Raw genomic sequence first — 12,491 nt, 5'->3', positions numbered from 1 at the left:
CAGACAGAGTTTACTCGATGTTCAAGGCCTCTTGTATACAGGATACATTTCATGCTAGATCTTATCCGAGAACATCTAGATTACCTGTACAGTAAACGTTATTTGACCGAAGGATTTTTGAAACTTTTGATAGAAAGAGGTCTGTACATTTAAAAAGTTCTTGTGCAATCAGTGGACATAAGATATAAAAAACTGTGGGAGTGTTTACGTTCTCAGCATGGCAGTACGGACATAGTCTTTCTTCACGTGAAGTGTTCCAGTGTCCTCCACATTCAGAGGCTGGTCTGCTGTTGTTACAGCTGAATCTTGACAAAATTCGTTTATTATACAGGGAATAGTTCACCTGATAAGCAGCTCTCAACATTAAGAAAAGACCTGAACTGTGAGAAGTATTGACATTTAAATGGATTCAAAGGGATATATGTCAATTTTGGTAGACACGGTCAATCAATCTTTGTTTACCTAAACGAGTTTGCTTTCATCGTTCCCTTCAATTAACCATGCAAAACCAGGGGAAGAGTAACGTCCTAATGTTGGTGGCCCAATCATCCAGCAACTTGAACACATCATGTGCTTGTAGTGGTAGCCTGTAACTCCCCATATGCATGTGGTGGTAGCCTGTAACTCCCCATATGAACGTGAAGGTAGCCTGTGACTCCCCATATGCATGTTGTGGTAGCCTTTGTCTCCCCATATCCATGTGGTGGTAGCCTGTGACTCCCCATGTGTATGTGATGGTAGCCTGTGACTACCAACGTGCATGTGGTGATAGCCTGTGACTCCCATGTGCATGTGGGGGCACGGGTGGCCCAGTCGTCTAAGGCGCCGCGATTCGCTGTGCAGAGTTGCGTCCCTTGGGCACGCCAGAAACCTATGATTGTGGGTTCGAATCCCGGTTCGCCCCAATTATGTTTCTAGGTTTGTCAGCACCATACCCGTGCTCGTGGGTTTCACCGAAGTGGTAAACGTCTAAGACCTGCATCACTTCGGGCTTTCCTCCCACATTAAGCTGACACGCCGTGATATAACTGGAATAATGTTAAAAGCGGCGTTAAAACCCAACTCACTCACTCACCATGTGCATGTGGCGGTAGCCTGTGACTCCCATATGTATGCTGTGGTAGCCTGTGACCCCCATGTGTATGTTGTGGTAGCCTGTGACCCCCATGTGTATGTTGTGGTAGCCTGTGACTCCCCATGTGCATGTGAAGGTAGCCTGTGACTCCCCATATGTATGTAATGGTAGCCTGTGTCTCCCCATGTGCATGTTGTGGTAGCCTCTGACTCCCCATATGCATGTAAAGGTAGCCTGTGTCTCCCCAAATGCATGTTGTGGTAGCCAGTGACTCCCCATATGCATGGTGTGGTAGCCTGTGATTCCAGATGTGTATGGGGTGGTAGCCTGTGATTCCAGATGTGTATGGGGTGGTAGTCTGGGATTCACCATGTGTATGTTGTGGTAGCCTGTGACACCCCATTTGATTGTGGAGGCAGCCAGTGTCTCCGTATGTATATGTAGTGGTAGCCAGTGTCTCCCATTGTGTGTGTGTGTGTGGTAGCCTGCGACTCCCCATATGTATGTGATGGTAGCCTGTAATTCCCTATATGTATGTGTGGTAGCCTGTGACTCCCCATGTGCATGTGATGGTAGCCTGCGACTCATTATATGTATGTGTGGTAGCTTGTGACTCGCCATGTGCATGTGGTGGTAGCCTGTGACTTTCCATATGCATGTGGTGGTAGCCTGTGGCTCCCATTGTGCATGTGATGGTAGCCTGTGACTCCCAAGTGTATGTTGAGGTAGCCGTTGACTCCCCATGTGTATGTGGTGGTAGCCTGTGACTCCCATGTGTATGCTGTGGTGGCCTGTGACTCCCATGTGGATGTAGTGATAGCCAGTGTATCCCAATGTGTATGTGTGGTAGCCTGTGACTCCCCATGTGTATGTTGTGGTAGCCTGTGACTCCCCATGTGTTTGTTGTGGTAGCCTTTAATTCCCCATGTGCATGTGATGGTAGCCTGTGACTCTCATTTGTATGCCGTGGTAGCCTGTGACTACCCATGTGTATGTGGTGGTAGCCTGTGACTCCCCATGTGCATGTGGAGGTAGCGTGTGATGATTATAAAGCAACAACATGAGTAGCCAACAGTGTATCCCTGCATTATTATTACTAAATGGGAGACGCATGTGTATATTTCTATAGTTTGTTTCGGACTTCCCTCATTTGGACTTGAAAATAAATCTGAGCTGAATTGAACTTAACAGATTACAGTCGCAGTTTTCTCCAGTAAAATTGCCGATCGGACTCCTTGGAACTGAAATACTTCAATACTTTTTCTATTATGTCCGATGGTACTTAGAATATATCAAATCGCGATTGAAAGATATCACTTCCGTTTAGTACAAATATATGTCATATGCAAAGACCTCGACAGTTCAGTTTCCGACTTTAACGATTCTGCTACGACTGTACCAGAATGCATCTTACTACAGCAGACACTGAGTGATCCATCACTGGATGACTTGTACCAGATTGCATCGTACTACCATAACCCACATCTCCGAACTGCCCCTAAGGTCTTCCACCCTCCCCACAGGGCGACACATCCCTCCTCTTCCCACTTCCTCCTTCTCACTCTGCTTCCTCTTCCGCTCCCATCTTCCCATCACTCTTAGTCTTGTCCTCAACACAAATCCACCCTTACTCATGTCCCACCGTGCATCCACCCAAACTCCCACCCCCATACCAGCAATGTCCCTGACACGTCTCCATAACCTACCTCCCCAACCCCTCCACCCCTCACCAACCAACCACGTCCCTGACACGTCAGCGTTACCTACCCCCCCCCCTCCAACCCCTCCCCAACCATCCATGTCCCTGACACGTCGCCATTACCTACCCCCCCCCCCCGCCCCCCAACACCTCCACCCTTCCCAAAACAACCATGACATGTCTCCAATACCTACCCCGCATTCCATCCCACCCCTCCATCCCTCCCTAACCAACCATGTCCCTGAAACGTCTCCATTACCTACCCTGCCCCCAGCCCCCCACCCACCCCTCCCAATACCAACCATGTCCCTGACATGTGTCCATTACCTACCCCCCCCCCCCCCCCAACCCCTCCATCCCTTCCCATACCAACCATATCCCTGACACGTCTCCATTAGCTGCCCCCACGACCCCTCCATCCCTCCCCATACCAACCATATCCCTGACACGTCTCCATTACCTAACAACACACCCCCAACCCCTCCACCCCTCCCCATACCAACCATATCCCTGACACGTCTCCATTATCTACCCCCTCCATCCCTCCACCCCTCCCCAATCAACCATGTCCCTGACACGTATCCATTACTTACCCCATCAACCTATCATGTCCCCGACACGTATCCATAACCTACCACCATCACCCCCCTCCACCCCTCACCAACCAACCATGTCCTTGACACGTCTCCCCCCTCACTCATCCCAAACCCCAACCTTAGCACAAGCGACCTGATTCCCCCTATCTTCTCATTTACCTATATGACCCACCCTATTGTTATCATAGGAATTTACTTACGACCAGCCACACGTATTTCCATAGTTATTCTGAGTGCGTCTGTGGGAACGCTCAGCACCTGTAAAGAAGACACGTCAGCATGCTTAAGAGGGTCCGTACATTGTTGTATTAAAGGTCGATGTACAGTGATATAAACGCCCGCAGCTTGGACCCTAGGGATCACACGTGATTAAGTTACAGGTCGATATACAGTGATGTAAACGCCAGCAGCTTGGACCCTAGGGATCACACGTGATTAAGTTACAGGTCGATGTACAGTGATGTAAACCTCCGCAGCTTGGACCCTAGGGATCACACGTGATTAAGTTACAGGTCCATGTACAGTGATGTAAACCTCCGCAGCTTGGACCATAGGGATCACACGTGATTAAGTTACAGGTCGATGTACAGTGATGTAAACCTCCGCAGCTTGGACCCTAGGGATCACACGTGATTGAGTTACAAGGACATGTAAGTAATGTAAACCTCCGCAGTTTGGACCCTAGGGATCAGACGTGAATAAGTTACAGGTCGATGTACAGTGATGTAAACGCCAGCAGCTTGGACCATAGGGATCACACGTGATTAAGTTACAGGTCGATGTACAGTGATGTTAACGCCCGCAGCTTAGACCCTAGGGATCACACGTGATTAAGTTACAGGTCGATGTACAGTGATGTAAACCTCCGCAGCTTGGACCCTAGACTTGGACTCCACCACAGGCAGATACAAAGTGATGACATAGATATAGACAAGATATTATTTCTTTCTATTATACCGTACTTATGATTATCCCAAAAGTGCATTGTCTACTCACTCACACCAATCAAAGAAACAGATTAAAACTGTGAACATTTCAACATATAAAACATATGAAACTAACTTGACAATGTGGAATGAACCAACTGGACGTAGGAGATGCCGCGTCGTTCTTCGTCCATGTTTTTATCCACTTCAGGTTGGAATCCCGGAACCAGATGCCATTCGTGAGAGTAGGAAAGGAGGGGTTTATTCGAATCTCTTCAAAGTAAAGAAACTGACGTATCCCTGCCTGTTGACAAGAAAACAGTTTGATACGTTAAATGTGTCTTGGTTGCAGGCTAACCTATATTGCAGGCACACTCTGTAAGTAACTATTTCTCTTGTATAAGTGTCTGAATTTAATCTTATCTGTAGTAAAAGTGTTTGAATGTAACCATCTCTGTTGTAAAAGTGTCTGAATGTAATCATCTCTGTTGTAAAAGTGTCTGAATGTAACCATCTCTGTAGTAAAAGCGTCTGAATGTAATCATCTCTGTTGTAAAAGTGTCTGACTGTAACCATCTCTGCTGCAAAAGTGTCTGGATGTAATCTGAATGTAATCATCTCTGTTGTAATCATCTCTGTTGTAAAAGTGTTTGAATGTAACCATCTCTGTTTTAAAAGTGACTGGATGTAATCATCTCTGTTGTAAAAGTGTCTCAATTTAATCATATCTGTAGTTAAAGTGTTTGAATGTAACCATCTCTGTTGTAATCATATCTGTAGTTAAAGTGTTTGAATGTAACCATCTCTGTTGTAATCACATCTGTAGTTAAAGTGTTTGCATGTAACCATCTCTGTTGTAAAAGTGTCACAGTGAAATCATCTCTGTTGTAAAAGTGTTTGCATGTAACCATCCCTGTTGTAAAAGTGTCTGAATGTAACCATCTCTGTAGTAAAAGTGTCTGAATGTAACCATCTCTGTTGTGAAAGTGTCTCAATGAAATCATCTCTGTTGTAAAAGTATCTGAATGTAATCATCTCTGTTGTAAAAGTGTTTGAATGTAATCAAATCTGTAGTAAAAGTGTCTGAATGTAATCATCACTGTTGTAAAAGTGTCTGAATGTAATCATCTCTGTAGTAAAAGTGTCTGAATGTAATCATCACTGTTGTAAAAGTGTCTGAATGTAATCATCACTGTTGTAAAAGTGTCTGAATGTAATCATCACTGTTGTAAAAGTGTCTGAATGTAATCATCTCTGTTGTAAAAGTGTCTGAATGTAATCATCTCTGTAGTAAAAGTGTCTGAATGTAATTATTTGAACTATGATTACTGTGAATAATATTAAAAATCCCAACGTAGAATACAGGTATCGAATCACAGGTGGATGCCACATACATAACAGTATACCCATGCTGGCCGACAGGTGGGTGCCACATATATAACAGTATATTCCTGCTGGCCGACAGGTGGATGCCACATACATAACAGCATACCCATGCTGGCCAACAGGTTGGTGCCACATATATAACAGTATATCCCTGCTGGCTGACAGGTGGGTGCCACATATATAACAGTATAACCCTGGCTGTTACTCAGTGCGTGTGTCAGGCTTGCTTCAGAACCTTAACTGTTCTTCGGCGGTCCGCACAGTTTCCGTTTCAGTTTATATGTTTTACTGGTGTGAAATGTCCCAGGACTGAGCAACAAGCATATGAAGGTGACATGTAGATTTGTAATAAAATAGATTTGTGCTGCATATTTTGTTGTAGGCACTGTACTGCACATGTTCTGGTTAGATTTCCAATGAAGTTGTCGAGTGACAATACAGTGTCAGCGATAATAATCACCTCAATCCACGGGGCTGCATCATCCGACCTTGGCTTCCAGGGAGAAGCATGCCCGCCAACAACATTCTGTGCGGGATACCTGAAGCATTGCATACACCTGTCATACAGTGACCCTTACCATATACTAAAGGAGATTTTGTTTATTTATGAATGCTTTCTTTTTGATGTGTAAGGGATTTCCGGTTATGTAATTGGTCTTTTTACTGCTCATATGACCCGTTAATTTTTCACCGAACTTCAACAAGTAATGTTAACAACGTATAAACCACACAATTTGGGACCGGAACTACCTTTTTGGAAAATCCCCCTAGCGTTTATCGTCTGCTGTTCTTGATCGCAAACCAACATGGATCTCTACGCACATTTTGAAATAGAAAGGCCTGCTCGGGGACGTACTGATGAACAACATCCGGAACTGAGCAAAGTTTTGAATCTCCTTTTTAATCAAAGTTTACCCGCTCACGGTACGTCTTCCACTTCAACTTCAATGTCGCGACAACCTTCTGAGACTGTGTCAAGGCCCTCGCGATGAAGGAATTACATAGCTCGGCCAACCTGACAATGCACTCCCCATACCTACACCCCCCTTCAATAGCTCCGCGACATTGGGCATCAGGTGATCAGGTTCACCAATATAGGTCAACGTCACTGGCAAGGGTGTGGCAATAGTCGAACGTCAGTGAGAAGGATGTTTCAATAGAGCAACGTCACTTGGCTGTATGTGACAATAGCCCGACGTCACTAGGCACGATGTGCCAATAGCTCAGAGTCAATGGGAAGGGCGTGACAATAGTACAACGACAATTGGCAAGATGTGACAATAGCCCAACGTGACTGGGCATGATGTGTCAATAGCTCAACGTCAATGGGAAGGATGTGACAATAGTCCAACGACACTTGGCAGGATGTGACAATAGCCCAACGTGACTGGGCATGACGTGACAATATCCAAACATCACTGCACACGATGTGAAAATAACCCAAAATCACTGGGCAGGATTCGAAAATAACCGAACGTCAGGGGGCACCATGTGACAATAGCCAAACGACACTTGGCACGATGTGACAATAGCACAACGTCAGAAGGCAGGATGTGACAATAGCCCAAGGTCAGCGGGCAAGTTGTGACAATAGGCCAACATCACTGAGCACGTTGTGACAATAGTCCAACGTCACTGGGAAGGATGTGACTATAGTCCAAAGTCAGTGGGCAGGATGTGACAATAGCTCAACGTCACTTGACACGGTATGACAATAGCCCAACGTGACTTGAAACGGTGTGATAATAGCCCAAGTTCAGTGGGAACGATGTGACAATAGCTCAACGTCACTGGGCAGGATGTGACTATAGCCCAACGTCACTTGACACGGTGTGACAATAGCTCAACGTGACTTGGCACGGTGTGACAATAGCCCAACGTGACTTGGCACGGTGTGATAATAGCCCAAGTTCAGTGGGAACGATGTGACAATAGCTCAACGTCACTGGGCAGGATGTGAAAATAGTCTAACATCACTGGGCAGGATTCGAGAAAAGCCCAACGTCAATTGGAAGGATGTGACAATAGTCCAACGACACTTGGCAGGATGTGACAATATGTGGCACGGTGTGATAATAGCCCAACGTGACTTGGCACTATGTGACATTATCCCAACTGATTGGGCAGGATGTGGTTATTTCCCAACGTGCCTTGGCAGGATGTGATAATAGCCCAACGTCACGTGAGATGCCTTTGACAAGAGTCCTACGTAATCGTGTTGAAAAAGAAAACAGTGCAACGTTTCTGCGGACCATGACTAAAGATTCACGGCATTGTGCCGAAAGTGCCAACAGTCTCGCATGAGCATGTTTCCAGTGATGAGAAGCCCCCTCACTGTCGTTGTGCCATCGTGTCCGCTGTGACATTAACATTGTGTCGTTGATCCAGTCAAGTTTCACATCTCTCTCTTCAGGTCTCATATCATATATAATGACAGTGTGTTTATCAATACCGACAATATATACAAATCCAAGGGATCATCTACCGACCCAAAGGAAACTTTAAGATGATTACAGAATTCTTTTTCGACCTACCGACCTCCTTTTTCGCTCTCGAAATTAATGAAATAGAAACATTCCACACCCTCTGCAGATTGTTAAATTTATGCAAATGCCATTGTTAACGTAATGCAGACATCAGTGTCTATTAATGTGAATGTCGTCAAAGCGTCCCTTGAACTGCCGTATTGCGGCTTCTCTCTGACTGGGCGGCCTCTTGACACGGAGTATGGTGGACTCTCTCTACCTGGGCGCCATCCTGACACGAGGTATTTTGGACTCTCTCTAACTGGGCGCCATCTTGACACGAGGTATGGTGGACTCTCTCTGACTGGGCGGCCTCTTGACACGGAGTATGGTGGACTCTCTCTATCTGGGCGGCAGCTTGACACGATTTATGGTGGACTGTCTCTACTTGGGCGCCATCTTGACACGATTTATGGTGGACTCTCTCTACCTGGGCGCCATCTTGGCACGATTTATGGTCGACTTTCTTTACCTGTGCGCAATCTTGACACGAGGTATGGTGGACTTTCTCTACATGGGTGGTCTCTTGACACAGAGTATGGTGGACTAACTCTCTGACTGGACGGCTTCCTGACACGAGGTATGGTGGACTATCTACCTCTCTACCTGGGCGCCATATTGACACGATTTATGGTTGACTTTCTCTACCTGTGCGCAATCTTGACACGAGGTATGGTGGACTTTCTCTACATGGGTGGTCTCTTGACACAGAGTATGGTGGACTCACTCTACTTTGGTGCCATCTTGACACGATATATGGTGGACTTTCTCTACCTGTGCGCAATCTTGACACAAGGTATGGTGGACTCTCTCTAACTGGGCGGCCTCTTGACACGAGGTATGGTGGACTCTCTCTGACGGGGCGGCCTCTTGACACGAGGTTGGTGGACTCTCTCTACCTCTCTACCTGTGCGCAATCTTGACATGAGGTATGGTGGACTCTCGCTACATGGGTGGTCTCTTGACGCGGAGTATGGTGGACTCTCTCTGACTGGCTGTCCTCTTGACACGAGGTATGGTGGATTATCTCTACCTCTCTACCTGGGCGGCCTCTTGACACGGAGTATGGTGGACTCTCTCTACCTGGGCGGCCTCTTGAAAACGATTTATGATGGACTCTCGCTACATGGGCGGCCTCTTGACATGAGGTAATTGTGGACTCTCTCTACCAGGGCGGCCTCCTGACACGAGGTATAGTGGACTCCATCTATCTGGAAGCCATCTTGACATGGTGTATGGTGGACTCTCTCTCAACCAGGGCAGTCCCTTGAAACGGGGTGTGGTGGCCTCGCCCTATTTGTTCAAAGTAAAGATTTCTGCAAGCTTGGTTCCAAGACTCCTGATCAGAAACGCTCCAGGTTCATTTTCGCTTCTGTCGTTTTGAAGCCGCCCCAGTTGGTCTTCATAAGCTTGATGGGTTATATGCATTAATACGTTTGGGAGACACAGGTCTTCTGTCACCAATGCAATTCATGCATTGAACCTTTTCACTAGTATTAGCACGCCTGATTGCCACTTGTTCCCAAACGTGAAGAAAGACTGTCTGGCGACATCAGTGGGATCCAGGCAACCCCGAGCTTCGTTGTCAGAAGTCTGTGGACCTCGGGGGGATTATGTTGAACAATAATTAACCAGACATCCCTAGTTTTTGGTATGACATCAGATATTATCTGGGTTTGTAAACGGTCTATGTGCGTTAGTGTCTGAGTGCATGTGTGTATGCAAGGAGTATGTGTGTGTGTGTGTGTGTGTGTGTGTGTGTGTGTGTGCGTGCGTACGCGTGTCTGTGCGGATATTCGTATGTATGTCTCTGACTGAGCACGTGCGTGGGTGCGTTATACCACCTCTTTTCATTGGAAACTCGAAACTTGAGATTACGCATTTAGATTCGAGTAAATACTCCAAAACTATGGATGAATCCATGTGATCGGAGTATTTTCAAATGTTGATATTAAGTTATTTACACTAGAAATTTACGATATACGATATTCTAATCTAGCAGGGCTAACAAACACGTACCCAGCCGCTTCTGATGAAGCGTTGATCGCCTCTTGTAACTGCACGTCAATCAGGCCTATGGAAGAAACAGGAACAGATTCAAGACATTACAAACATTTCAAAGTGGAGCATCTTCACCAAACAAGGGAGCCAATTGACTACAAACGTCCAGTTTCAATCGTTGCCCGCCAAAGTGGAATCTGTACGTTTGTAGTCAATGACTATTAACCCCCTTGTCTCATTAAGCATGCTCAGAACATATATCAAAATGTATCATTCAAAAGGTTCAATAAAAGCGAGTTGGTTAAAATGCATACACAACTACCCCGCGTGCAGCTGCGTTGTTACGAGTTGTATACATATTTGTTTGTTACGTCACACCTACGTGTTTGTTTGGGACATGACAAAAAGTATGTGTTGCTACGTGATTCATACATACTTGTTTGTTACGTGACACCTACGCGAAGAAGGGGCGCGCAATTGGTGCCCATGGGGATGTCTCCTTCTTCCCTTCATGTTTCACCCTAACATTTTACTCAAATGTAAAAAAGTAACATCTGTCCATGTACAATAATTAAATTTAGTTTAGAACAATCTGTCCAGTTACAATAATTATATATGGTGAATAATAACTTGTTCATTCACAATAATTGTAATTCGTGCATATAACAATCTTTATTGTTCGTCCTTCGACCTGGAATCGTGTCCACCATAACTGTTGTTAATTCCAATGCAGCTGTCACCTTTGTCAGTGAAGAACCATGTGTTTACTCACAAGAGTCATAACTGTTTTGTTTAAATAAATTATATTGCAAAAATTGAAATTAGGTACAAGTGAATATGGTACGAGGCCTCCTCTGATAGATGTACTCAATACTAGTACTGTAAGTTATGCAATGAAATTGTGAATGTCATTGGCTTTGTCACCGTTCAATATCAAAATGTATCTCGGAGATATTCTCGCCGTCTTCCAGCAATAACTCGGATACAGATACAAGTGTCTGCAACCCGTCTTAAACAGATCAATACTTTGGTCATGTATTGGCGTTAAATATAATAAAATAGGTTTCACTCCTACCTACTTATCAGTTATCAGGATATGTATTGTATTGTTTCAGCCTCTGTGTAAAGTCTGCTTGAGTCAACTTCAAACAGCAATAAATCTACCTTCAGTTGTTGGTGATCTATAGCCTGTTTTTTAAATGTAATGTATATGTATAGTGCTATTGATTTTATTATTACATACTAGTTTTAAATTTTATTGCTGTGATACGTCTAGTTGTTTTACTGTCCCTCGTTGGCAGGTTTTTACATACGTTTCATTATAAGTATTATATTTAACTTTTGATAGTCACGATATGGCTGAAATATTGCCGATGTGACTTAAAATTTTAACTCACTCACTCACTCAAACAGCAATAAGTTTTCAGTTCAAATTGACAATGCAGCTTTTAGGTTCACGGAATAAACGAACCGACACCACGTATGTCACGAATATTGAACACCTGAACGCTACATGCCTGTCGTGGTATCCCATCAATTTGAATCTATGAGGTGCAGTAATCGAGAATTCTCACCTGGGGTGTTGTAAAACACATATCCCGGTCCAGAGACCAGCAGCCAGTCTCTGGGGCGAGTCAGGGGACAGATACAGTCTTGGGTGTCCTGGTTGTAGAATGACGTGCTCACAATGTCCTTGTTACAGAACGACAAACACTTCAGCAGACTCGTCGCAGTGCCACGTCGTCTTATTGTTTTGTCGATCTTCTGCCCTTGATAGTCGACATCTAAAGGTTGGAATTCATGCACATTACATCTTGCCTCAGTTATGCCCCCGTCAATGGCCATACAGATGTATACAGCAGTTGTTAACACTGTCCAGTATCGGGCCAACATGTCGGTGGGAAGTTCAAACTGGTTTCTCGACTGAAAGGCACTTTGGCTACATGCAATGTTCTGTCCAAGTTGTGTGAATCACGGGCGTCAAGACTCGTCTCCAAGATACACTTGGATGTGCTGAATGGCCAGTTGTTATCTTGGACACACCCAGGTTCCTTGCCAGCACGGCTGATGATGGATACATATTTAATGTGTTTCAGAGATTGGCTGCTCACAACTCTTACACTGATGATTGACGTCAGCCTATATTGATCAAACGTTGTTCAGTCACTGCCATGTGGAATTCATTTGCGACAATACAATTTATTATAATTTGTTTATCAAGTGGTAATGATTTTTTTTTATTCACAGATTAAAATAAAATATGCAGCAAAGAGGTTTCGAGTC

General features: G+C 44.9%; 1 protein-coding gene across 1 annotated transcript; it reads right to left on the bottom strand.

Annotated features, from left to right (window-relative positions):
* Positions 1 to 204: 204 nt before the first annotated feature.
* LOC139466987 (uncharacterized) lies at positions 205 to 12,101 on the bottom strand. Its single transcript, XM_071248697.1, has 6 exons — positions 11,783 to 12,101; positions 10,227 to 10,281; positions 6,143 to 6,221; positions 4,433 to 4,600; positions 3,571 to 3,628; positions 205 to 305 (listed from the first exon to the last, which is right to left on the bottom strand). Exons 1-6 carry the CDS (start codon positions 12,099 to 12,101, stop codon positions 205 to 207), a joined length of 780 nt encoding a protein of 259 aa, XP_071104798.1.
* Positions 12,102 to 12,491: the final 390 nt, after the last annotated feature.

The sequence above is a fragment of the Haliotis cracherodii genome, unplaced genomic scaffold (assembly GCF_022045235.1).
Source record: "Haliotis cracherodii isolate W230 unplaced genomic scaffold, xgHalCrac1.p SCAF_19, whole genome shotgun sequence".
NCBI lineage: Eukaryota > Metazoa > Mollusca > Gastropoda > Lepetellida > Haliotidae > Haliotis > Haliotis cracherodii.
This window is presented reverse-complemented; position numbering and strand designations above follow the sequence as displayed.

Excerpts from the sequence above, each read along its gene's own strand:
- LOC139466987 (XM_071248697.1), bottom strand. The coding sequence starts at position 12,101 with ATGTTGGCCCGATACTGGACAGTGTTAACAACTGCTGTATACATCTGT. Across the intron at positions 6,222-10,226 it reads GCTTCATCAGAAGCGGCTGG|GTATCCCGCACAGAATGTTG; the intron begins GTACGTGTTTGT and ends GCAATGCTTCAG. Across the intron at positions 306-3,570 it reads GGAAATACGTGTGGCTGGTC|ATTCAGCTGTAACAACAGCA; the intron begins GTAAGTAAATTC and ends AATTTTGTCAAG.